The sequence below is a fragment of the Rhinolophus sinicus genome, linkage group LG11 (assembly GCF_036562045.2).
Source record: "Rhinolophus sinicus isolate RSC01 linkage group LG11, ASM3656204v1, whole genome shotgun sequence".
NCBI classification, from domain to species: Eukaryota; Metazoa; Chordata; class Mammalia; order Chiroptera; family Rhinolophidae; genus Rhinolophus; species Rhinolophus sinicus.
The window spans coordinates 12,076,256-12,100,575 of record NC_133760.1 but is presented as its reverse complement, the minus strand read 5'-3'; the positions used below and the strand labels follow the sequence as shown (position 1 = coordinate 12,100,575).

General features: G+C 50.1%; 4 protein-coding genes across 4 annotated transcripts; 2 read left to right on the top strand and 2 right to left on the bottom strand.

Annotated features, from left to right (window-relative positions):
* Positions 1 to 2,791: 2,791 nt before the first annotated feature.
* LOC141567676 (interferon lambda-3-like) lies at positions 2,792 to 4,596 on the bottom strand. The gene is made up of 6 exons (XM_074315899.1): positions 4,432 to 4,596; positions 4,147 to 4,328; positions 3,760 to 3,837; positions 3,337 to 3,480; positions 3,154 to 3,237; positions 2,792 to 3,068 (listed from the first exon to the last, which is right to left on the bottom strand). The coding sequence occupies exons 1-6, from the start codon at positions 4,439 to 4,441 to the stop codon at positions 2,970 to 2,972; spliced, it is 597 nt and encodes a 198-aa protein (XP_074172000.1). The 5' UTR covers positions 4,442 to 4,596; the 3' UTR covers positions 2,792 to 2,969.
* A 2,620-nt stretch (positions 4,597 to 7,216) lies between these two features.
* Positions 7,217 to 9,147, bottom strand: LOC141567670 (interferon lambda-4-like). Its single transcript, XM_074315887.1, has 6 exons — positions 9,063 to 9,147; positions 8,717 to 8,892; positions 8,223 to 8,294; positions 7,975 to 8,118; positions 7,661 to 7,735; positions 7,217 to 7,315 (listed from the first exon to the last, which is right to left on the bottom strand). The coding sequence occupies exons 1-6, from the start codon at positions 9,145 to 9,147 to the stop codon at positions 7,217 to 7,219; spliced, it is 651 nt and encodes a 216-aa protein (XP_074171988.1).
* Positions 9,148 to 17,973: 8,826 nt separating this feature from the next.
* LOC109458007 (interferon lambda-4) lies at positions 17,974 to 19,753 on the top strand. The gene is made up of 6 exons (XM_074315886.1): positions 17,974 to 18,058; positions 18,228 to 18,403; positions 18,838 to 18,909; positions 19,014 to 19,157; positions 19,397 to 19,471; positions 19,655 to 19,753. Exons 1-6 carry the CDS (start codon positions 17,974 to 17,976, stop codon positions 19,751 to 19,753), a joined length of 651 nt encoding a protein of 216 aa, XP_074171987.1.
* A 2,672-nt stretch (positions 19,754 to 22,425) lies between these two features.
* On the top strand, positions 22,426 to 24,001 carry LOC141567675 (interferon lambda-3-like). Its single transcript, XM_074315898.1, has 6 exons — positions 22,426 to 22,537; positions 22,641 to 22,822; positions 23,133 to 23,210; positions 23,490 to 23,633; positions 23,733 to 23,816; positions 23,903 to 24,001. Exons 1-6 carry the CDS (start codon positions 22,528 to 22,530, stop codon positions 23,999 to 24,001), a joined length of 597 nt encoding a protein of 198 aa, XP_074171999.1. The 5' UTR covers positions 22,426 to 22,527.
* The last annotated feature ends 319 nt before the right edge of the window (positions 24,002 to 24,320 follow it).

Sequence of the window (24,320 nt, the reverse complement as noted above, 5' to 3'; positions counted from 1 at the left end):
CTTGAGGTGTCAGATGCCAGAATTTGGGCTGCCAGAGAAGTCAGAAATTGAGAGGAGAAACCTCAATATGGAGGGAGCCCCACAGGGAGAGGAACTAAGTCTATATCTAAATTACCTACTGAATATTTAATGTACTGAAAGAAAAAAAGAAAACTATCAACACAGAATTCTATACCCACTGAAAATATCCTAGAAAATTGAAGGCAAAGTAAGATGGCTGCTCTAATTTCTGTCATTCAGCAAGAAAGGAGAAAGGAGATAAGGAGAGCATTTTCTATGTCCTTTAAAGGAACTCATAAGGTGCTCAGTTCACTTTCACTCATACACATTGTCCAGAACTTAGTGCTGTAGGTGCAGGAATAGTTGGAAAATATTGTCTTTAGTAGAGCATTCCCGAATCCACATACAATTCAGGGATTCTCTAAGTAAGAGAAGAAGAGGAGAATAAATATAGAGACAGCTAGCTGGAATCTCTGCCACTCCTGCTTTGTAGACAGTTATGTGATTGTGTGATGGCTGGAGCTGTGGCAGTCACATTATGATCATGAGGGCAGATGGTACTAATGCACTGAGAATGGAGGATCAGCCAGATGGAAAGAGCTTGGATCCACTATGACATCATGCTCTCTAAACCAGCACTGTTCGGTCTAAATCTTATGTGAGCCACATATGTAATTTTAAAATTTCTAGTAGCCACATTTAACAAGTAAAAAGAAATATATGAAATTATTATTATTATTATTTTTAAAGATTTTATTGGGGAAGGGGAACAAGACTTTATTGGGGAACAGTAATAGGACTTTATTGGGGAACAGTGTGTACTTCCAGTTCTCTTTTCTTCCAAGTCAAGTTGTTGTCCTTTCAGTCTTAGTTGTGGAGGGCGCAGCTCAGCTCCAGGTCCAGTTGCCGTTTCTAGTTGCAGGGGGCACAGGCCCACCATCCCTTGCGGGACTCGAGGAGCTGAACCGGCAACGTTGTGGTTGAGAGCCCACTGGCCCATATGGGAATCGAACTGGCAGCCTTCGGAGATAGGAGCACGGAGCTCCAACCACGTGAGCCACCGGGCAGGCCCTGAAATTATTTTTCTATAAACTTTATTTGACCCAATATATCCAAAATGTTATCATATATTACTATATTATGTTAACATATAATCAATATAAAAATTATTAATGAGATTTTACTTTTTTAACAGTAAAAAAAAGTTTTGTACATACATCCATCTATTCCCTAACTTTGTCCATTGAGATGGTGTAGAAGCAATGATAGCCTTGTAGCAATCAGCCCACCTAGCACCCAGATCTTGGTTTTTAAATACTGTTATCCACTAAAAGGAAGCAGATCTCCTTGGAGAAATGGCTGGTTATAGAGCTGTGGCAGGGAAAGTACAAGATGAGCCTGGAACATCTTTCTGCTTATTCCAGAAAGCAAGGAGGTACTCTAAGAATTACAGGGACACATCAGAAGAGCATCAGACAATCTTGTAAAAGTTTCCATTGGCTTAATCTGGGACAATTTGAGCATCAAAATAAATGATAGTAAGGAATTATAATACACTAAATAAAATAAGAATTCAGGAATCTATGCTGATATAAATCCATTGGTAAATACATAAATGAGGGAGGGGAGAAAAGCTCTGAATAAATGTGAATAAATGTAAAAAGAATGATGAAATTATTTGGTGACTGACATACAGTAACAGTCAGGTAAATACCATCTGTGGATGCTAAAGTTAATGGGCCAAAGTTTGAGAGGTATTTACAAAGTCTCAAAGTCTCTTCGCATATTTATTACTAAGAAAAAAATAGTAACTTTCCAGGGATAAGCTTGACAGGCACCATCCGAAAAAAAAAAAGTTTTTTAATAAAAATTCTTCAAATTCTGGGGTATATTTTGCATGTAGAACACAGCTCAGCTTGTCCTAGCTACATTTCAAGTACTTAGTAGCTACATGTGGCCTGCGGACCATACTGGACAATACAGCTTTATATGGACCCTGCTGTTCTAGACTTCTCAGCATGTACAATGATAAATGTTCATTTTATAAAGGCATTTTTAGTTCATATTACTTTACTTATAACAGAATGCATCTAAGTGATTCACTCACACACTCTCAGAGGGATCACACATATACACAATCACACACATACTGTGGTAGGATGTCCACCGCCATCCCTGGAGCCTCTGCCTGTCTTATGTTATGTGGCAAAGGGACTTTGCAGATGGAAGTAAGATTTATGGACGTTATAATAGGGAGATTATCCTGGATTATCTGAGTGGGCCCAATCTAAACACACGAGTCCTTAAAAGCAGAGAACTTTCTCGGGCTGGAGGCAAAAGAGAAATGTGGTAGAAGAAAAAGTCATAGGGATTCTAGGTAAGGGAAAGGTTTGACACACCATTGCTGGTTCTGAGATGTAGGGTCCATGCACAAGAATGAGAGAGAGGCTGGCAAGAGCTAAAATAAGGATCCTCAATGCCAGCAGGGAAATGAGGACCTCAGTGTTATGACGGAAAGGAATAGAATTCTGCTAACAGCTTGACCAAGCATGGAGGTGGACTCTTCCCAGGGTCTTTTAATAAGAACCCTACTGACCACATTGCATTTCAGCCCTGTGAGAACCATAGCAGAGAAACTAACTGAGCCCCCTGGATCTTTGACCTATAGAACTGTGATAAATAAATTTGTGATGTTTTAAGATGACAAGGTATGATAATTTTTTATGGCAGCAAAAGAAAAGTAACCCGTACAAATACACACAGTCCTACAGTACAGAAAGCATCTTTCTTATTGTTTATTTGTACAATTATTACAAAAGTAGAAAAATAAACATTTTGAGTTTGAGAATTCACACAAATGAATACACATAAATATACAAATAGATATTGGGTGGCAATAAATTAAGAAAAGTGGCTGATACATAAATAATATCTACAATGACAGAATAGGTAGCAGGGGATGTCAGGGGTCAGACACACAGGTCTCCACTGGCAACACATTTCAGGTCCAGGGTGAGGAGGCGGAAGAGGTTGAATGTGACAGAGGCTTCAAGGCAGTCATGAGACTCCTGTGGAGAGGAAGGGATGGGTCAGTGGTTGTCCCTCATCTGGGCTCTAAATGTCCCCAGAGACTGGGCACTTCCATTCACTCACCATCTCCTCGGCCTTATGAATCCTGTGTAGCCACTGGCGGAGGAGGCCCTGGGCCCTGGGGCCTCTTGTGGCCTGAGCTGGGACCTGTGGGGAGAGGAAGCTGTGTGAGGCAGGGCCTGGGACAGAGAGGGACTAAGTGTGGTCAGAGCCCACAGACATGGCCTCGGTGCCCCAAGCACTCACACAGGCCTGGAGCTTGGAGTGGATGTAGCGCAGCGTGTGGAGAGGCTGTTCCAGGGTGTCCCCCAGGGTCGAGTTAGCCATGGTCCCCAACACCTTCAGCGTCAGGGCCAGCTCAGCCTCCAAGGCCACGGGGCGCTCCCACACCTGAGGAGGGAAGACGGAAGACAGGTGAGAGTTGTACAGGAGAGCAAACAGGTAAGAGGGACAGGTGAGGAGTATCGACAAAGGTACAGGTGAAGGTGAAAGTCAGGTGACAAATGAGAGAGCACAGCCTATGTGGATGGGTGAGGGAATGAGGTCAGGAGGACGGGAGGGGAGGGCAAAGAGACAGGGACAAGTGAGAAGGAGAAGGTGAAGGGGCCACCTAAGAAGCCAGAGAGGGGCCAGGTGAGGGCAGGGCTGAGTCTGAATCTCCCAACTCACCTGCAGCCGCCTCAGGTCCCGGGCCTTGGGGAACGGGTGGGAGCTGCAGCTCCAGTTCTTCAGCAAGAGCGACTCTTCCTGGAGAGCAAGGGCAGAGGTCAGCCTACAGCCTGAGGGCTGGAGGTGAGAGCACTGCAGGGGGACTAGAGGATGGCTAACAACAGGAGGAGGGGAGGTTAACTTGGACAAAAATGGGAGAGGCACCTCCACTGCAAAGGCACATGGTCAGCTCCCTGCAGTCAGAACAGGACCTAGCCCACTGTGGGAAGGCTGGCGGTTACCCAGTGAAGGAAGGGTGCTGGTCCAGCTTCAGTGGAGCGTGCATGGTAATCCACAGAGGGAAGGGGGAGGTTAGCCCACAGCAAGTGGGGCAGTGGGGAGACTCACCAAGGCGTCCTTGGCCCTCCTGAAGGCCTTCAGCTCTTGTGGAGACAGAGTCTTGAACTGGGACATGTGGCAGCCCCTTGCACCTGGGAGGGTCCTGAGGGGTGTGGGGACAGGAACTGCCCCTGTGCTGGTCAGCACCGTGGTCAGCAGCATGAGCACCAGCCTGCAACCTGTGGCCATGTCTGTGTTATGGAAAGAGAGACAGATGAGGGGAGAGAGGGTGTGAGGGGCTGAGGATGGGGGCTGTGGGGAGGCGAGGATCATGGATGATAACGTGGGGCTCACCCAACTTCATCCTGGTCTCTGGTCTCTGGTCTGTCAGCAGATGGGGATCCAAGTGTCCACACCTGGGTCTGTCACTCAGTCTTGTTTGGTGTCTGATTCAGTCTCCTCTTCTGGATCTCAGCTCACTGCTCTGTCTTGAAGTTGAAGAAGGAATTGTGTTGTAATGCCTGCCTGAGCTCCATGCTGCGGCTTTTAGCCTGGTAGTGGGGGCAATCCCAGGCTGACGTGGGAAAAGTGAAAACACACCTGCCACCAGGGGAGGCGCAAGACTGGGGAAGCCCGTGCAGGGCAGGGCCATGAGCCAGGTGAGCGGCCAGAGCGAAAGAGAAACGGAAGCTGAGTCACCTTCTCTAACAGGAGTTCCCAGCATGAGCCCTCAGGATAGGGGCAGCTTCTACCACGCAAAGAGGGGTCAGGGCACCCTGATAGGGCTAGAGCCAGGACTGGGTGAGGAGGGGACAGAGGGACTTGTCTTTCTGCAAGATGTCCTATTGTAGGGACAGGGGGGAAAGGCACCCCTGGGGTGTGGCCACGAAGAACCTGGAACTTCCAAGAGGGAGGCTATTCAGGGGAGGGGAGAGGACCCAGGGAGAAGGCTGCTGGGGGCAGGAGAGAGTCAGAAAGGCAAAGCAGCCAAGAATTAAGAGAGGCGACCAGCTCTTCCTCCCCTTCCCCACTCAGTACTGAGAGAGAAAGATGGGAGAGAAGGGGAGCTTGACTAACATCTTCTTTCATTGTCCAGGCACAGAGGGGCCCAGGAACAGGAGGCTCTGCTAGGGAATTATGGTGTGGCCAAGGACTTCAAGGGAACCAGCTCAGTTTGTGACAAACGCCTTCGTTCATTCACCAAGTATTATTCAGCTTCCGCGTTGTGTCAGGCACTGCTCTAGGTGCCAGGAATGGAGCACGGAGGGGTCGGGGGGACATGAAACAATTCTCCGTGGAGCTTTTCACTGGACAGGAGTAACGGAGAGTATGGGGTGTTAGTTAAGCACGTGGTGTGTATGACATCACGTAAAGGAAAATGAAAGAAGAAAACAGGCATGAAAGCAGTGGGTTTGCACTTAATGACGTAGTCTGAGAAAATCCCATTTGAGCAAACCTCAAGAAAGTGAGGAAGGAAGTTATGTGAAGATTTGAGGGGAGCCTCTTAGGCAAAGGGAACAGTCAGTGCAAAGGAAAACGAAGACCCCCCTTCTTGGAGCACTTTATGTCTCACCCCATCGCAGAGGCTTTGCCACGATGTAGTATTGGATCCACTTTAACATCAAGGGCGAACCGTGCTTTGTCTACATTTTCCATACAGACTAAACTGCAGGGACTCAGAGAGGTGAAGAGACCTACCCAAGGTCACACAGAAAACACATGGTGAGGGCAGGATTTTCATGGAGTTTCGTCTGAACCCACACAGTAACCACTGCACCCTCCAGCCTCTGTGCAGCTAGAGCTCCTGGACTGGCAGCTGACGATCTGGGACAGCGGGTGCTGAGCCCTTGCTGACTCCCACCCCGACCCCTTTCCCTTCATTCATAATTCCAGGGAGACAGTGGACAGAAGTCCTCAGCTGGGAAAATCTTTGAGCTCTGACACACAAAAATGTTTCAAAGCCAAGAGCTGGGACGTGCCCAAGTCACTTTCCAGGGCATTGGTCAGTTTCTGTCAATTGTAGGGGACCTTACCCCAGGGTAGGAGACACTGCATCAGGAGTGAATTCTGAAAATGGACATATGATCTCAAAATTCCTAAACTTCACACTTAGAAAGGAAGTTCAGCATGGGCTCTGGAGCTAGAGGGTCGGGTTGAAACTTGGCTCTGACCTTCACTAGCTGTGTGACCTTATCAACAGAGAGGCGTGCAGTTAGAACAGAGATCCCCAGCCTACACTGTGGAATAAATAAAAAAGTGCAATGTTTCTGCATTGTGTGTGTGGTGTTAATTAATAGAGACCATTAATTAAAACCATCCTATGACCTCAGCTGCAAGCTTTATAAACACTATTTCAATGTACGATGACTCATTTGCAAGGGAAGGATAATAACGCCATTGGATAGAAGAGAAAACTGAGGCTAGAGAGAAGTAATTTCCGGGTTACACCATAAATCAGTGGCAGGGTCAGACTTGAAACTCAAGTCACCTCATATCCCTGGCTCAGCATTGTTACCTGAAAAGTGACCCTCAAAATGATCACAGGGGTACAACCATCATAGATGCAATAATATTTATTAACGGCAATAAATTAACATCGGAAGAGCACATTACACATCACAAAGACAAAAGACACATGGGTAACAGAATCCGAAAACTACATTCACTTGAGGACATTTGGTCCTTTCACTGCCAAATCCCTCAGGGATGAGGCCTCCCCAAGGGGAGATCCAAGGGTCACAGATTCACAGAATCTCAAAGCAGGCGCTGAAGGTTCAAATCGGGGCGTGGACCTGTCATGGGAGAGGGGCTTCTGGTAACCAGAGAGGTAGAAACTAGTCCACGGCACGTGGCGGACTGAGTAAGGTCGACCCAGGACTCAAGTTTTCCTGCCACACACGGACCCTGGGAGACCTTGGGGAAAGGCATCCCACGGAAATGTTCCTTCTTCCGCGGGACACGTTCTGGTCCGTGGAAAAGTGCTCGCGCCTTGTGCACCCAGCGCAGGCGTCGAGTCCGACCCGCGGCGGCACAGAGTCTCCCGAGGCTCAGCGCCCACTGGCTGGAGATCCACCTGGACCGAAGGGCAACACAGGGCCACGCCTGCAGAGGGGCGGGTCCCCGCGGAGCAGTTGCGGGATCAGAGACAAGGTCCCGGGTGCGCCACCAGCCTCAAGTCCCACGTGAGCAGGCGCACGAGGTTGAAGATGACGGTGGCTTCGTGGCACCGAGGCGAGTCCTGGAACCCGGGAAGGAGAAGAGCGGGGCTGAGGCAGGAATTTCTTCCGGAGAAACTCCCCTGGGTCCCTCACCGCCCCAGCCTCCCCTCCAACCCTCACGGCCCGAGCCTCGACTCCAACCCTCACGGCCCGAGCCTCGACTCCAACCCTCACGGCCCGAGCCTCGACTCCAACCCTCACGGCCCGAGCCTCGACTCCAACCCTCACGGCCCGAGCCTCGACTCCAACCCTCACGGCCCGAGCCTCGACTCCAACCCTCACGGCCCGAGCCTCGACTCCCGGCCCGCTCCACCTCACACGGTCCCCGCTGGCGTCTACTCCCTTTCCGGGCCCGCTCCACTCACAGCTCTCCGCGTTTTGGGTCGCCTTCGGGGTGACCGGAGGGACTTCCTCCAGGAGCCTGGCCTCACCAGCTGGAGCTGGAGGGGGGACAGGAGGTAAACGAAAGAGGCGGAGATCTGAGTCTCCCACCCACCCCGACCGCGACCCTCCCAGACGCAGACCAAACCCCGGATCTGGGGACACTGAGAGGACGCGAATCGTGTCTGGACGGTTTGGGGGCTCAGCGGGCCAGATCTAGAATCCTGCGGCCTCGCGGTGGGACGGTGCGCGCAGAGCGACCACGGGGGGTGGAGGGGCCGAACCCGCAGATACTCACGCAGGCCGCCACGTCCCGCCCGGCGGCCGCCAGCAGCTCCAGGGTCGGGGGGACGCCGGGGAACAGCTCCGGGCTCGGCAGGCTCTTCAGCACCGCCTGGGCGTCCGCGAGGCCCCGTGCCACGTGGCGGAGCCGGGCGCACGACTGAGGGGACCCGGCGGAGTTAGAGACGGTCGCGCCCCTGGCCTGCGCCTTCCCCGGGGACCCCCTCCCCCGCCACTCCCCAGCCGCCGGGCAGCGGGCCTCACCGAGGGCCGCGGGGGATCCCTCCTTGGGCGGAAGGAGCAGTTGCGCGGCCTCCAGCTCAGCGTCTCTTCCTCCTGCCGGACAAGAGCTAGGGTGAGGCTGGACCTCCTCGCTGGGGTCGCTGAAGCGCTGGCCCGTCGGGGATTCCGGGACGCGGACCGGGACTGGCCGGTACGGTTGCGCGTGTTGTGCACCCAAGCACCGAGCTCTCCCAAGACGTGAACGTGGACTGAAATGCAGCCCTTGCGGAGCGCTGCTCCCCAGCGTGAGCGGTATTCTCCAGGAGGGGCCGCCCTCTGGTGACTGGCACGAGGGCGTGTCTGTGCCTCGAGCTCCGGGGCCCGGAAGATCTCGTGCTCAGAATTCTGGACCCTGACATCCGAGATGCGCCTGGCGGACGCTTGGATGCTGGGCCCCTCGGGACAGGGACCGGCGTCTCCTACCCCGGCGGGCCCAGGGCTCCTGGGAATGGGGCAGGGGTGCTGACATCACTCACGTAGCGGTCTCTCAGCGCCTTGACCGCTGCCAGCGCCCTGGGGTCCAGCGAACGGTAGTGCGAGAGGATGCAGCGTCGGGGCGCAGCCACGTCTGGGCCCGCCGCCACGCTGACTGTCACCGAGAACCACAGCCCCACGGCCACCGCGGCTGCGCCATTCGGCCCCATCTCTGCTCCTGCATGAGGCGCGGGACGTCAGGGAGGCCGAGGGGGAGAGCCCCTGACTCCAGCGCCTGCCTCTGGTTGGGACTGACGCTCAGCGCGCTGGCGCTTAGCACCCGCAGGGGAGAGGCGCGGGGGGCCCCTCCACCCCGCCAGCCTCAGCCTTTCTCCCCTCGCTCCTCACCTGCAAAGTGCCCTGGGTGCCTCGTGCTGGAGCGGGGCCTGCCTTTCACTGTCCCCTGAGAGGCGTCCAGAGTTGTGTGGACCATCGGCAGCTGTGCCTGCACCCTTCATGGCGTCTTTTATGTGCGGGACGGAGACCTGGGGAGCGGCCGGGCTTCCCCGTGCAAGTTCAGGTTTCCGAACATCAGCGCTGGCCGCTGGCCTGGGAATGAGGACTTTACTTGCCCGAGGGACGGTGCCAGCCATGGCTCTGCCCCAACTCTCTATCCTGAGCCAGCTGGTTTGCCAGTTTTTCCAACATCTGTTTGTCTTTCAAATGCCTTGTTGGTTTTTTTTTTTTGGTTTTTTTTTTGCACTCTAGGAATGAACTGAAAACACACCATTTACTTCTCTTCGAAAATGCAAACTTGGCCACGGTCCCCACACACCGGCCTGCCTGAGGAGTTCATAATGGGGGTTTCTAGGGCTCTTTTTCTTCACTCTCCTTCATTACATTCCTGTCTGTCTCTCCCTGTCTTTCTATCATTCTCTGCATGAACATTTCCCCTTTTCTACTCTCTGGTTATTCCTCATTTGAGTCTTTGACAAACTGTCTCTAGCTTTCTTAGTCTGTCATTAAATGATATTTATTCCTTTACCAATTACAGTCCTGTGCCGCTTAACCACGGGGACACACTATGAGAAATGCATCATTAGGCAATTTCGTCATTGTGGGAGCATCACAGAGTGCACTTCCACACACCTAGATGGGGCAGCCCACCGCACACCTGGGCTGCATGGGCTGGCCTATCACTCCTGGGCTACAAGCCTATACGGCATGTTATTGTACTGAACACTGCATGCAATTGTGATACAATAGTATTTATGTATCTAAACATATCTAAATATAGAAAAGGTACAATGAAAACATGGTTTAAAAAGGTTAAAAATGATACACTTGTATGGAGCACTTAACATGAATGGAACTTGCAGCACTGGGAGTTGCTCTGGGTGAGTCAGTGAGTGGGGAATGAATTTCAGTGAAGGTCTAGGACGCTATTGTCCACTGCTGTAGACTGTAAACACTGTATACTCAGGCTACACTAAATTTATTCAAAAATATTTTTCTTTCTGCAGCAATAAATTAACCTTGGCTTATTGTAACTTTTTACTTTATAAACTTTTTAATTTGTATTTTTTTACTTTTTAATTTTTTTTAACTTTTCTACTCTTTCAGAAGAATACTTAGCTTAAAACACGCATTGTACAGCTATACAAAAATATTTTCTTTCTTTATATCCTTATTCTAAGCTTTTTAAATTTTATTTTATTTTTTGTTTTACTTTTTAAATTTTCTTGTTAAAAACTCAGACACAAGCACACACTAGTCGAGGCCTACACAGGATCAGGATCATCTATAGCACTGTCTTCCATAGCTTTTCCCACTGGACAGTCTTCAGGGGCAATAACACGTGTGGAGCTGCCATCTCCTCTGACAACAGTGCCTCCTCTGGAAAACCTCCTGAAGGACCAGCCTGAGGCTCTCCTGCCTCAAGAGGTGTCACTTTTTTCAGAAATATGTCCATGGTGCTGTGCTTGGTTTGTTTTTTCATCAGAGATTTGCTTGTAAGCAGTTAATGCACCATGAACGTTCTTCTCTACTATTGAAAACCTTTTGGTGTCGGGATTCATGTTTTCAGACTTTTTAAGGAGCTTGGTGAGGTCTGCAAAAGCTTCTGCTAAACCTTCACTGCGGATTTTCTTGGGGATTCTTCTTTTTCTTCTCCTGCAGTTTCCTTTTCTCTTGCTTCCTCTTTAGCCATGAGTTCCTGTCCTAGTTCTGACAACTCCTCATTAGTTGCTTCCCCAGGAACCACCTCCAGGAGCTCCCCAGTGTCATCCTCACCCACCCCCAGGTTAAGGTTGTTTGTTGTCTCAACCACAGCCTTGAGGGTTTCTGCAACCCCCTCAACCTTGAATAATCCTTTGAAGTCATAGATAAACCTTCTGAGTGTCTTCTTCCAGATGACACTCATACACTCCTTGGTGACATCACCTGAAGCCCAAGCAAGGTTCTTGATACTGTCATAGGTATTGTAATCCTTCCAAAATTGCACCAGTGTCTTCCTCAGTTGCAGGAATACCCTGGACAAAGGTCTTCTTCTGGTAACAGGCCTTAAAAACTGCTATAACTCCTTGATCTGTTGGTTGGACAAAAGTGGTGGTATTTGAAGGGAGAAACTTGACTTTGATATTCAGATACAGAGCACCAATAAAAGGAGGCTGTCTGGGAGCATTATGAATAATAAGCAAAATATTGAAAGATACCTTATTCTCCAAATAGTACTTCTCCATTTTGCTGACATAGCAATTTGGAAGGGCATCTTAAAAGAGGAGCTGGGTCATCTATGACTTCTTATTGGCACTGTAGGACACTGGCAGTGTGTGCTTATTGACAGGCCTGACGGCCTCCGGGTTCTCCCTGTGCCAGGTCACAAAGTGTTTCAGTTTGTAGCTGCAACACTGCCCCCAAGCAAGACTGTTATCCTGTCTGTAAAAGCCTTGGAAACTGACATTGACTTGGCCTCCTTATGGATGAAAGTCCTTTCAGGCACCCATTTCCAGAAGAGGAAGTTTTCATCCATATTAAATATTTGCTCTGGCAGTAGTTTTCCTCCATAATCAGCTTATCTAGAGTTTCCAAAAATTCTTCAGCTGCCTTCACATCAGCACTCACAGATTCATCATTTGCTTTTACATTATATAATCAATAATAATCTTAAACCTTTAAACCACCCAGAGGTAGCAGTAAATTCAACATTATAATCAGGTCCAGCCTTTTCTTTCAACATCGCAAATAAAACTTTTACTTTGATTGTGATCGTCATGGTGCTGAAAATAATTTGCCTGTGTCTTGTCTTCAGTTCAGGTCATTAGAAGTTTCTCCATGTCTGATATAGACTCTTCTTGAATTTTTGTTAGTTTCATTGCTTTCAATGAAATAGCTCCTTTAACAGTTTCCATCACTTCATTCTTGTTCTTCAAGACTGTAGCTGTGGTGGAATGGGACATGCTGGACTAGTGAGCAATAACCATCACCGATTTTCCACGTTTGTAGTCCTTAATCGCTTTTTAAAACACACTTTTTTAAAAAAATTATTTTAAGTGTGTTTTTCCAGGGCCCATCAGCTCCAAGTCAAGTAGTTGTTTCAGTCTAGTTGTGGAGGGCACAGCTCACACTGGCCCATGCGGGGATTGAACCGGCAACCGTGGTGTTATGAGCTGATGCTCTAACCAACTGAGCTAACTGGCCACCTCCCCTTAATCACTTTTAATTTGATTTCTAGGTCAGTCACTCTACGTGGCCTCTTATCAGCAGCATAGCAGTGAATTTTGTATGCTTAGGGGTCATGATGAACAAAACAACTGAGATTAAATTAAGAACAAGAGAAAAATGATGCAATCAAGAGACATGGTAAACACAAGATGTATGAATGAGGCTGCTGCTGGGGTAACATTCATACTGTTTTACATCACACTTTTTTATATATAAGTAGAAAGAGTACACTCTTAAATAATGATACAAAGTATAGTATAGTAAATATATAAGCCAGTAACATAGTCATTTATTACCTTTATCAAGTATTATAGACTGTACATAACTGTACGTGTTACACTTTTATATGACCGGCAGCTGACAGCGCAGTAGGTTTATTAACATCAGTGTCATCACATGTCGTGATGGCTACAATGCCACTACGTGATAGGAATTTTTCAGCTCCATTATTCTTTTATACAATGGTAAATGTGATCCATGGTTTACTGAAATGTTATGTGGTCCATGACTGTATATAAGTATTGTAGTTTGCTGTTGAAAATTGGAATTACAGACATGTTTTCTCAATCATTGTTAATAATTATAGCTACCATGTACTGAACACTTCTCACACTCTAGGCCCAACTTGAAACTCTTCTCTTATATTTACTGCTTTATTCTCCTCATCAACACTGTGACATAGGTCCTCTTATTGGCTGATATGTTATAGATGAGGAAACTGAGGCACAGAGAGGCTATGAGTCCTGCCCAAGCTCACAAACCTTGTAAATGTGGCTTTGGGTTTTGATCCTAGGTCTTCTGGGTTATTATCCATGATGTCTGCCATCTCTCATCTATATAGACTGATCTATCCACGTACAGAATAGCTTAAGTATGCTTTGGGCAAGTTCAGCCAAGCGTCCTACGTGAGACCACCATTAATTAATTATAATTAAGTTCATTAACAAATATTGATTAATTACAGCCAAGTTGTGGCTGTTTCTAAGATGTGTGTCTTTCTCAGCATTAATATGAAAAAAATATTTTGTTTTTTGGTGTATAAATTAGAAGGCATAGAGATTTTTTTTTAAATTGGGGAATACTGGGGAATAGTGTGTTTTTCCAGGACCCATCAGCTCCAGGTTAAGTCATTGTCCTTCAATCTAGTTGTGGAGGGCGCAGCTCAGCTCCAAGCCCAGTCACCGTTTTCAATCTTGGTTGCAGGGGGCGCAGCCCACCATCTCATGTGGGAATTGAACCAGCAACCCTGTTGTTAAGAGCTCATGTTCTAACCAACAGATCCATCCAGCCGCCCCCCGCATAGAGGTTTTAAGAAACATCAAAATGATTGAAACATAAGAACTCTGAAAGATCCTGAGAGAAATTGTACTGAAACATCAGGAAAGATCCCCCAAAATGTCCAGGCAACATATTTTCCAAGCTTCCATTACTTCTCCCCCACCCTTCCCAACAGTCCCCATTGTAGTTGTAGTTCCAAATAGTTTTGGGAAGGTGACTTGACCTCCCCACCACCATTCCTGGCTGTAGCCATTTACCTCAGTTTGTCTCCTTAATCACAGTAATTGGGTTTGGGGGTGGGCATATGAACTAAGCCAGTCTAATCAGAGTGAATCTCAATCCTGAAGATCTTGAGGGAAAAAAGCTAGAAAAGAAAGAAGTGTAAAGCCGGGGGACCTGCTAGCACCCATCTTGGAATTATAAGGGTAAACAGCCTATCCAGCAGTGGATGGAAGACCTGAAAGATGAAAACAAAATGGAACAAAACAACACTGGGAGGTTCTCGAACTTTACCTGAAGTCTCACCTTCACTCTGGACTTCTCAGTTTTTATAAGTCTATAAATTCTCCATTGTTCAAGCCATCCTGAGTTGGGGTTTTGGTTATTTGCCACCCAAGTGTCCAAACTGATATACACCATGGGGCTGAAATGAAACCACAAGTCTTCAAAGACCGAAGAACTAGAAGCAAAATTGGTAATGGCAGGAAGAGTGGTGTGTTGTGGGATTGGACACAGGAAAGTACCAAAAGCAAATTCCTGACAATCAATAATTCAACTCTGAGCACCACAGTGCAGGTTACCGGTTTGAGTTATGTACAATAAAAATATTACATTTAATACTGCTATGACCTGAATGTGTGTTCCCTCAAAATGTATGTGTTGAAATCCTAACGGACATAGTAGGAGGGGTCACTAGAGGGTAGTACAGTCAGGAGGTGGAGCCCTCAAGAATGGGAGGGCTTTCTTTTAAAAGTACGGCACAGAGCACCCTAGCACCTTTCCACCGTGTGAGGACATAATGAGAAACTTTCCCCCTGAAAAATGGCCCTCGCCTGACTTGGCACCTTGATCTTGGATTTGCCAGCCTCTAGAAGAGTGAGAAATAAATTTCCGTTGTTTACAAGGCACCCAGTCTGTGGTATTTTGTTATAGCAGCCCGCCTAGACCTAGACATATATCCTTACAGAAAGGTTTCCTGGGAGCCCCTGCTAGGAATGCCTACTGTATTACAAAAACTGCTTCCAGAATTGAACAACAAAAGCTCTGGAGCACTTACTTGTAAGTACCATTCAAAAATGATCTAGAAACTGGATCATTCCTACGTTACCTGTAGGAATGTGAAGCCACTCTGAAAAACAGTTAGACGGTTCCTTATAAAACTAAACATGAAACTGCTAGTCAACCCAGTAATTGCACTGCTGGACATTTGTTCCAGAGAAACGAAAACTTACATCTGCCTAATAAGCTGAACACGAATGTTCACAGCAGCATTATTCGTAATAGCCTAAAACTAGAAATGTCCTTCAGAAAGTGAATGGTTAAACGAACTCCGGTACTTCTATACCATGAAACAGGAATAAACAATTGATGCACGCAACAATTTCAATGCATATCCAGGGAATTATGCTGAGTGAAGAAAGCCCACCCCATAAGGCTACTATGTACCACACGGTCCTATTAATATCATATTTTTGGAGTGATAAAATTTTAGAAGTGGAGAATAGATGAGTGGTTACAATGGGATAGGAACAAGGTGGACGGTGGAGGGAGGAAGATGGCTGTGGTTATTAAATGGGGAACCCTAGGGGTCCTTGCAGTGATGGAACCATTCTGTCATGACTGTGGTGATAGATACATAAACCTACACATGTGATAAAATTGTGTAGAACTAACACACACACAATGAAAACAAGTAAAAGTGGGGGCATCTGAATAAGATGGGTGGATTGCATCGATGTCAATATCCCATTTATGATATTGTACTATAATTTTGTAAAATGTAACCACTGGGAGAAACTGGGTAAGCAGTGCACAAGATCTGTCTGCAGTATTTCTTAGAGAGCAGAATGCAAATCTACAACTATCTCAATAAAAATTTCAATGCAAACAACTCAGAAAACCATGTGTGCAGACAACAGGTGACCTACTAAAAAGTGGGTGGGGTTAAGAGAACCAACAAGGTAGTCATGTACCCAGAGGCTAACAGCATGGAGAACTATTACTGTCCTACCAGGTGAGCCCAGGCAGAGAGTAGCTAGAGACCCAGGAACACAGCCATTCTCAGACCCCAGCCCAGGAGGGAGAGAATCAGGAGAATGGAGAAGAAATATCCCAGCCTTGCTCTTCTCCCTCCCTTCAATCTCCTGCCAGCACCTCCCATTGGCTGAACCCAACCATAAACCAGAAGGCTGGAGAGCCTCACAGATGAAGTATCTGAGGGCCCAGTATGGGGGCCACAAATCAATCTGGAGGGGTCACCAGCACAGCGGCAGAGTGGCATAGGGCAAATCCAGTGTTTTACTCAGCCATTGTCATCATGTCGAGTAGTCAGACCAACATACTCTAACTCCAAGAAAGCTCTCAAAAATTGTTCACTCTACCAGGAATTAAGGAATCAATGAGCTAGCATTTCCCCCATATCCAATGAGTTTGTTGTTTTAATTTTTAATTACTCAGATAGAATTATTTCTCCTTGTAAGAAATTAAAATATTATTGATAAAATGATATACCCCAATGATCGCAGTAGGGCCAGGGAGAGGGGAAGGAGACTGTTTATTCTCTGAGAGGTGAGAGTATTTATTTCCCAGGCTTCCTCCCTTCGATGCCACCACAACTGGTCTGTTTCCTTCACCTGTGCCTGTGACTCTCTCCTTCCCAGGCCAGATAACCACTCCGTCCAGTCCCATACCCCCTTCCTGGACTAGGGATGACAGACCATCCCCCAGGAAGGCCCCAAGGTCTTGCACTACCCCCTGTCCTTTCCCTTCACTATCCAATCCCTTTGTAAATACTCCTGGTATTAAATCCACCCCAAATTATCCTAAATTGATTGGGCCATCTGTTTCCATCTGTTTTCTGCTGGGGCACTAACTGGTAGTGTATAAGTAAAGGTGTGGGGAAATGCAAATGAGAGACAATGGTAAGACATAAAAAGCAGACTACCAAACTCTGTATAGCCTGGTTCCATTTGGGGAGAAATTGATCATAAAAAGGGGCGGGGAGGGGGGGAGGAGAGGAGGAATAACTACTAATTGTTGAAAAGAATTACTTCCAGGAAGTGGGATTAAAGGCTTATTTTAATTTTCCAAGTTGTATGTTTTTGTATTGACTGAAGTTTTACAATTAATGTGTTACTTTGGAAATCAGAAAACACAGGCACTAATAAATATGTGTAAAATTTCTGCACATTGGAAAAATTGTTCCAGACCTGGGTGAAGAAAGAGAAGTGGGTGGTGAAGTTATAAGTGGGGTTTATTTTCTCCTTTATGCATTTCTGTCTTTTTCAAGCTTTAGCAATAAGCCTGCATTGTTAATTTTATAAGAAAAAGAAGTCGATTTTATTTTCAAGCTAAAGAAGGAGATTGATTGAAGCAGACAAACAGAGAAAGACAGACAGACTGAGAGACCCTGGCCTGGATATTTGCTAGAAAAAAGGAGTGAGAGACCCATGGAGTTAGACAAAGGCAGAGAGAGAGAAAGAGGAACAAGAGAAAAGACAAAACCGCAGGCGTATACAGAGGGAAGAAGGAGAAATGGAGTGAAATGAAGACAGAGACAGAGAGAGAAAAGGAGACTGAATCAGACAGTTAGGGGTAATGATGGCATAGAGAACAAGCTTTGCAGCTGTACAGTGTCTAGGTAGAAATCCTCCCTATGACACTAACTGTGAATCTTGGAGAAGTTCCTTCACCTTACAGTACCTCCGTTATTCCGTCTGTAAAATGAAGGTAATGGCAGGACATCCCTTGTAGTGACCTTTTTTGAAAATTAAATGACACATATATTACTTAGAAAAGGGCCTAGCGCACAGTAAGCATTATGTAAAAACTCGTTATTATATTACAACACAGAAAAAGACACAGAGGATGACGAAGAGAAAGAGAAGATACAGGGAAAGACAGAGACCACAACTGGTGACAGAGAGTTGGGGCAGAGCCATGGCTGGCACCGTCCCTCGGGCGAGTAAAGTCCTCATTCCCAGGCCAGCGGCCAGCGCTGATGTTCGGAAACCTGAACTTGCACGGGGAAGCCCGGCCGCTCCCCAGGTCTCCGTCCCGCACATAAAAGCCACCATGAAGGGTGCAGGCACAGCTGCCGATGGTCCACACAACTCTGGACGCCTCTCAGGGGACAGTGGAAGGCAGGCCCCGCTCCAGCACGAGGCACCCAGGGCACATTGCAGGTGAGGAGCGAGGGGAGAAAGGCTGAGGCTGGCGGGGTGGAGGGGCCCCCCGCGCCTCTCCCCTGCGGGTGCTAAGCGCCAGCGCGCTGAGCGTCAGTCCCAACCAGAGGCAGGCGCTGGAGTCAGGGGGCTTCCCCTCGGCCTCCCTGACGTCCCGCGCCTCATGCAGGAGCAGAGATGGGGCCGAATGGCGCAGCCGCGGTGGCCGTGGGGCTGTGGTTCTCGGTGACAGTCAGCGTGGCGGCGGGCCCAGACGTGGCTGCGCCCCGACGCTGCATCCTCTCGCACTACCGTTCGCTGGACCCCAGGGCGCTGGCAGCGGTCAAGGCGCTGAGAGACCGCTACGTGAGTGATGTCAGCACCCCTGCCCCATTCCCAGGAGCCCTGGGCCCGCCGGGGTAGGAGACGCCGGTCCCTGTCCCGAGGGGCCCGGCATCCAAGCGTCCGCCAGGCGCATCTCGGATGTCAGGGTCCAGAATTCTGAGCACGAGATCTTCCGGGCCCCGGAGCTCGAGGCACAGACACGCCCTCGTGCCAGTCACCAGAGGGCGGCCCCTCCTGGAGAATACCGCTCACGCTGGGGAGCAGCGCTCCGCAAGGGCTGCATTTCAGGCCACGTTCACGCCTTGGGAGAGCTCGGTGCTTGGGTGCACAACACGCGCAACCGTACCGGCCAGTCCCGGTCCACGTCCCGGTCCACGTCCCGGAATCCCCGACGGGCCAGGGCTTCAGCGACCCCAGCGAGGAGGTCCAGCCTCACCCTAGCCCTTGTCCGGCAGGAGGAAGAGACGCTGAGCTGGAGGCCGCGCAACTGCTCCTTCCGCCCAAGGAGGGATCCCCCGCGGCCCTCGGTGAGGCCCGCTGCCCGGCGGCTGGGGAGTGGCGGGGGAGGGCGTCCCCGGGGAAGGCGCAGGCCAGGGGCGCGACCGTCTCTAACTCCGCCGGGTCCCCTCAGTCGTGCGCCCGGCTCCGCCTCGTGGCACGGGGCCTCGCGGACGCCCAGGCGGTGCTGAAGAGCCTGCCGAGCCCGGAGCTGTTCCCCGGCGTCCCCCCGACCCTGGAGCTGTTGGCTGCCGCCCGACGGGACGTGGCGGCCTGCGTGAGTATCTGCGGGTTCGGCCCCTCCACCCCCCGTGGTCGCTCTGCGCGCACCGTCCCACCGCGAGGCCGCAGGATTCTAGATCTAGCCCGCTGAGCCCCCAAACCGTCCAGACACGATTCACGTCCTCTCAGTGTCCCCAGATCCGGGGTTTGGTCTGCGTCTGGGAGGGTCGCGGTCGGGGTGGTTGGGAGACTCAGATCTCCGCCTCTTTCGTTTACGTCCTGTCCCCTCTCCAGCTCCAGCTGGTGAGGCCAGGCTCCTGGAGGAAGTCCCTCCGGTCACCCCGAAGGCGACCCAAAACGCGGAGAGCTGTGAGTGGAGCGGGCCCGGAAAGGGAGTAGACGCCAGCGGGGACCGTGTGAGGTGGAGCGGGCCGGGAGTCGAGGCTCAGGCCGTGAGGGTTGGAGGGGAGGCTGGGGCGGTGAGGGACCCAGGGGAGTTTCTCCGGAAGAAATTCCTGCCTCAGCCCCGCTCTTCTCCTTCCCGGGTTCCAGGACTCGCCTCGGTGCCACGAAGCCACCGTCATCTTCAACCTCGTGCGCCTGCTCACGTGGGACTTGAGGCTGGTGGCGCACCCGGGACCTTGTCTCTGATCCCGCAACTGCTCCGCGGGGACCCGCAGCTCTGCAGGCGTGGCCCTGTGTTGCCCTTCGGTCCAGGTGGATCTCCAGCCAGTGGGCGCTGAGCCTCGGGAGACTCTGTGCCGCCGCGGGTCGGACTCGACGCCTGCGCTGGGTGCACAAGGCGCGCGCACTTTTCCACGGACCAGAACGTGTCCCGCGGAAGAAGGAACATTTCCGTGGGATGCGTTTCCCCAAGGTCTCCCAGGGTCCGTGTGTGGCAGGAAAACTTGAGTCCTGGGTCGACCTTACTCAGTCCGCCACGTGCCGTGGACTAGTTTCTACCTCTCTGGTTACCAGAAGCCCCTCTCCCATGACAGGTCCACGCCCCGATTTGAACCTTCAGCGCCTGCTTTGAGATTCTGTGAATCTGTGACCCTTGGATCTCCCCTTGGGGAGGCCTCATCCCTGAGGGATTTGGCAGTGAAAGGACCAAATGTCCTCAAGTGAATGTAGTTTTCGGATTCTGTTACCCATGTGTCTTTTGTCTTTGTGATGTGTAATGTGCTCTTCCGATGTTAATTTATTGCCGTTAATAAATATTATTGCATCTATGATGGTTGTACCCCTGTGATCATTTTGAGGGTCACTTTTCAGGTAACAATGCTGAGCCAGGGATATGAGGTGACTTGAGTTTCAAGTCTGACCCTGCCACTGATTTATGGTGTAACCCGGAAATTACTTCTCTCTAGCCTCAGTTTTCTCTTCTATCCAATGGCGTTATTATCCTTCCCTTGCAAATGAGTCATCGTACATTGAAATAGTGTTTATAAAGCTTGCAGCTGAGGTCATAGGATGGTCTTAATGAATGGTCTCTATTAATTAACACCACACACACAATGCAGAAACATTGCACTTTTTTATTTGTTCCACAGTGTAGGCTGGGGATCTCTGTTCTAACTGCACCCCTCGCTGTTGATAAGGTCACACAGCTAGTGAGGGTCAGAGCCAAGTTTCAACCTGACCCTCTAGCTCCAGAGCCCATGCTGAACTTCCTTTCTAAGTGTGAAGTTTAGGAATTTTGAGATCATATGTCCATTTTCAGAATTCACTCTTGATGCAGTGTCTCCTACCCTGGGGTAAGGTCCCCTACGATTGACAGAAACTGACCAATGCCCTGGAAAGTGACTTGGGCACGTCCCTGCTCTTGGCTTTGAAACATTTTTGTGTATCAGAGCTCAAAGATTTTCCCAGCTGAGGACTTCTGTCCACTGTCTCCCTGGAATTATGAATGAAGGGAAAGGGGTCGGGGTGGGAGTCAGCAAGGGCTCGGCACCCGCTGTCCCAGATCGTCAGCTGCCAGTCCAGGAGCTTTAGCTGCACAGAGGCTGGAGGGTGCAGTGGTTACTGTGTGGGTTCAGACAAAACTCCATGAAAATCCTGCCCTCACCACGTGTTTTCTGTGTGACCTTGGGTAGGTCTCTTCACCTCTCTGAGTCCCTGCAGTTTAGTCTGTATGGAAAATGTAGACAAAGCACGGTTCGCCCTTGATGTTAAAGTGGATCCAATACTACATCGTGGCAAAGCCTCTGCGATGGGGCGAGACATAAAGTGCTCCAAGAAGGGGGGTCTTCGTTTTCCTTTGCACTGACTGTTCCCTTTGCCTAAGAGGCTCCCCTCAGATCTTCACATAACTTCCTTCCTCACTTTCTTGAGGTCTTTGCTCAAATGGGATTTTCTCAGGCTACCTCATTAAGTGCAAACCCACTGCTTTCATGCCTGTTTTCTTCTTTCATTTTCCTTTACGTGATGTCATACACACCACGTGCTTAACTAACACCCCATACTCTCCGTTACTCCTGTCCAGTGAAAAGCTCCACGGAGAATTGTTTCATGTCCCCCCGACCCCTCCGTGCTCCATTCCTGGCACCTAGAGCAGTGCCTGACCCAACGCGGAAGCTGAATAATACTTGGTGAATGAACGAAGGCGTTTGTCACAAACTGAGCTGGTTCCCTTGAAGTCCTTGGCCACACCATAATTCCCTAGCAGAGCCTCCTGTTCCTGGGCCCCTCTGTGCCTGGACAATGAAGAAGATGTTAGTCAAGCTCCTCTTCTCTCCCTTCTTTCTCTCTCACTACTGAGTGGGGAAGGGGAGGAAGAGCTGGTCGCCTCTTAATTCTTGGCTGCTTTGCCTTTCTGACTCTCTCCTGCCCCCAGCAGCCTTCTCCCTGGGTCCTCTCCCCTCCCCTGAATAGCCTCCCTCTTGGAAGTTCCAGGTTCTTCGTGGCCACACCCCAGGGGTGCCTTTCCCCCCTGTCCCTACAATAGGACATCTTGCAGAAAGACAAGTCCCTCTGTCCCCTCCTCACCCAGTCCTGGCTCTAGCCCTATCAGGGTGCCCTGACCCCTCTTTGCGTGGTAGAAGCTGCCCCTATCCTGAGGGCTCATGCTGGGAACTCCTGTTAGAGAAGGTGACTCAGCTTCCGTTTCTCTTTCGCTCTGGCCGCTCACCTGGCTCATGGCCCTGCCCTGCACGGGCTTCCCCAGTCTTGCGCCTCCCCTGGTGGCAGGTGTGTTTTCACTTTTCCCACGTCAGCCTGGGATTGCCCCCACTACCAGGCTAAAAGCCGCAGCATGGAGCTCAGGCAGGCATTACAACACAATTCCTTCTTCAACTTCAAGACAGAGCAGTGAGCTGAGATCCAGAAGAGGAGACTGAATCAGACACCAAACAAGACTGAGTGACAGACCCAGGTGTGGACACTTGGATCCCCATCTGCTGACAGACCAGAGACCAGAGACCAGGATGAAGTTGGGTGAGCCCCACGTTATCATCCATGATCCTCGCCTCCCCACAGCCCCCATCCTCAGCCCCTCATACCCTCCCTCCCCTCATCTGTCTCTCTTTCCATAACACAGACATGGCCACAGGTTGCAGGCTGGTGCTCATGCTGCTGACCACGGTGCTGACCAGCACAGGGGCAGTTCCTGTCCCCACACCCCTCAGGACCCTCCCAGGTGCAAGGGGCTGCCACATGTCCCAGTTCAAGTCTCTGTTTCCACAAGAGGTGAAGGCCTTCAGGAGGGCCAAGGACGCCTTGGTGAGTCTCCCCACTGCCCCACTTGCTGTGGGCTAACCTCCCCCTTCCCTCTGTGGGTTACCATGCACGCTCCACTGAAGCTGGACCAGCACCCTTCCTTCACTGGGCTAACCGCCAGCCTTCCCACAGTGGGCTAGGTCCTGTTCTGACTGCAGTGAGCTGACCATGTGCCTTTGCAGTGGAGGTGCCTCTCCCATTTTTGTCCAAGTTAACCTCCCCTCCTCCTGTTGTTAGCCATCCTCTAGTCCCCCTGCAGTGCTCTCACCTCCAGCCCTCAGGCTGTAGGCTGACCTCTGCCCTTGCTCTCCAGGAAGAGTCGCTCTTGCTGAAGAACTGGAGCTGCAGCTCCCACCCGTTCCCCAAGGCCCGGGACCTGAGGCGGCTGCAGGTGAGTTGGGAGAGTCAGACTCAGCCCTGCCCTCACCTGGCCCCTCTCTGGCTTCTTAGGTGGCCCCTTCACCTTCTCCTTCTCACTTGTCCCTGTCTCTTTGCCCTCCCCTCCCGTCCTCCTGACCTCATTCCCTCACCCATCCACATAGGCTGTGCTCTCTCATTTGTCACCTGACTTTCACCTTCACCTGTACCTTTGTCGATAGTCCTCACCTGTCCCTCTTACCTGTTTGCTCTCCTGTACAACTCTCACCTGTCTTCCGTCTTCCCTCCTCAGGTGTGGGAGCGCCCCGTGGCCTTGGAGGCTGAGCTGGCCCTGACGCTGAAGGTGTTGGGGACCATGGCTAACTCGACCCTGGGGGACACCCTGGAACAGCCTCTCCGCACGCTGCGCTACATCCACTCCAAGCTCCAGGCCTGTGTGAGTGCTTGGGGCACCGAGGCCATGTCTGTGGGCTCTGACCACACTTAGTCCCTCTCTGTCCCAGGCCCTGCCTCACACAGCTTCCTCTCCCCACAGGTCCCAGCTCAGGCCACAACAGGCCCCAGGGCCCAGGGCCTCCTCCGCCAGTGGCTACACAGGATTCATAAGGCCGAGGAGATGGTGAGTGAATGGAAGTGCCCAGTCTCTGGGGACATTTCAGAGCCCAGGCAAGGGACAACCACTGACCCATCCCTTCCTCTCCACAGGAGTCTCATGACTGCCTTGAAGCCTCTGTCACATTCAACCTCTTCCGCCTCCTCACCCTGGACCTGAAATGTGTTGCCAGTGGAGACCTGTGTGTCTGACATTGAGACTCACCTGGAATCTGTCCCAGCACTTCAGATATTATTTATGTATTTTTCTTAACTTATTGCCACCCAATCACTATTTATGTATTTATGTTTTTCTATTTATGTGTGAGTTCTCAAATTCAGACCATTAAAATGTTTATTTTTCTACTTCCTGTAAAAAATGCGCAAATAAACAAAGAGGAAAAGACCCTCTTTGTGCTGTGGGACTGGGTGTGTGTTTCTGTAGATTAGATCTTCCATATAATTGGTCTGGAAGAGGTCTAATCCCTGTTCCACTTTGGTTCTGACCCCCGTGTACAATGGAGCAGTCTTA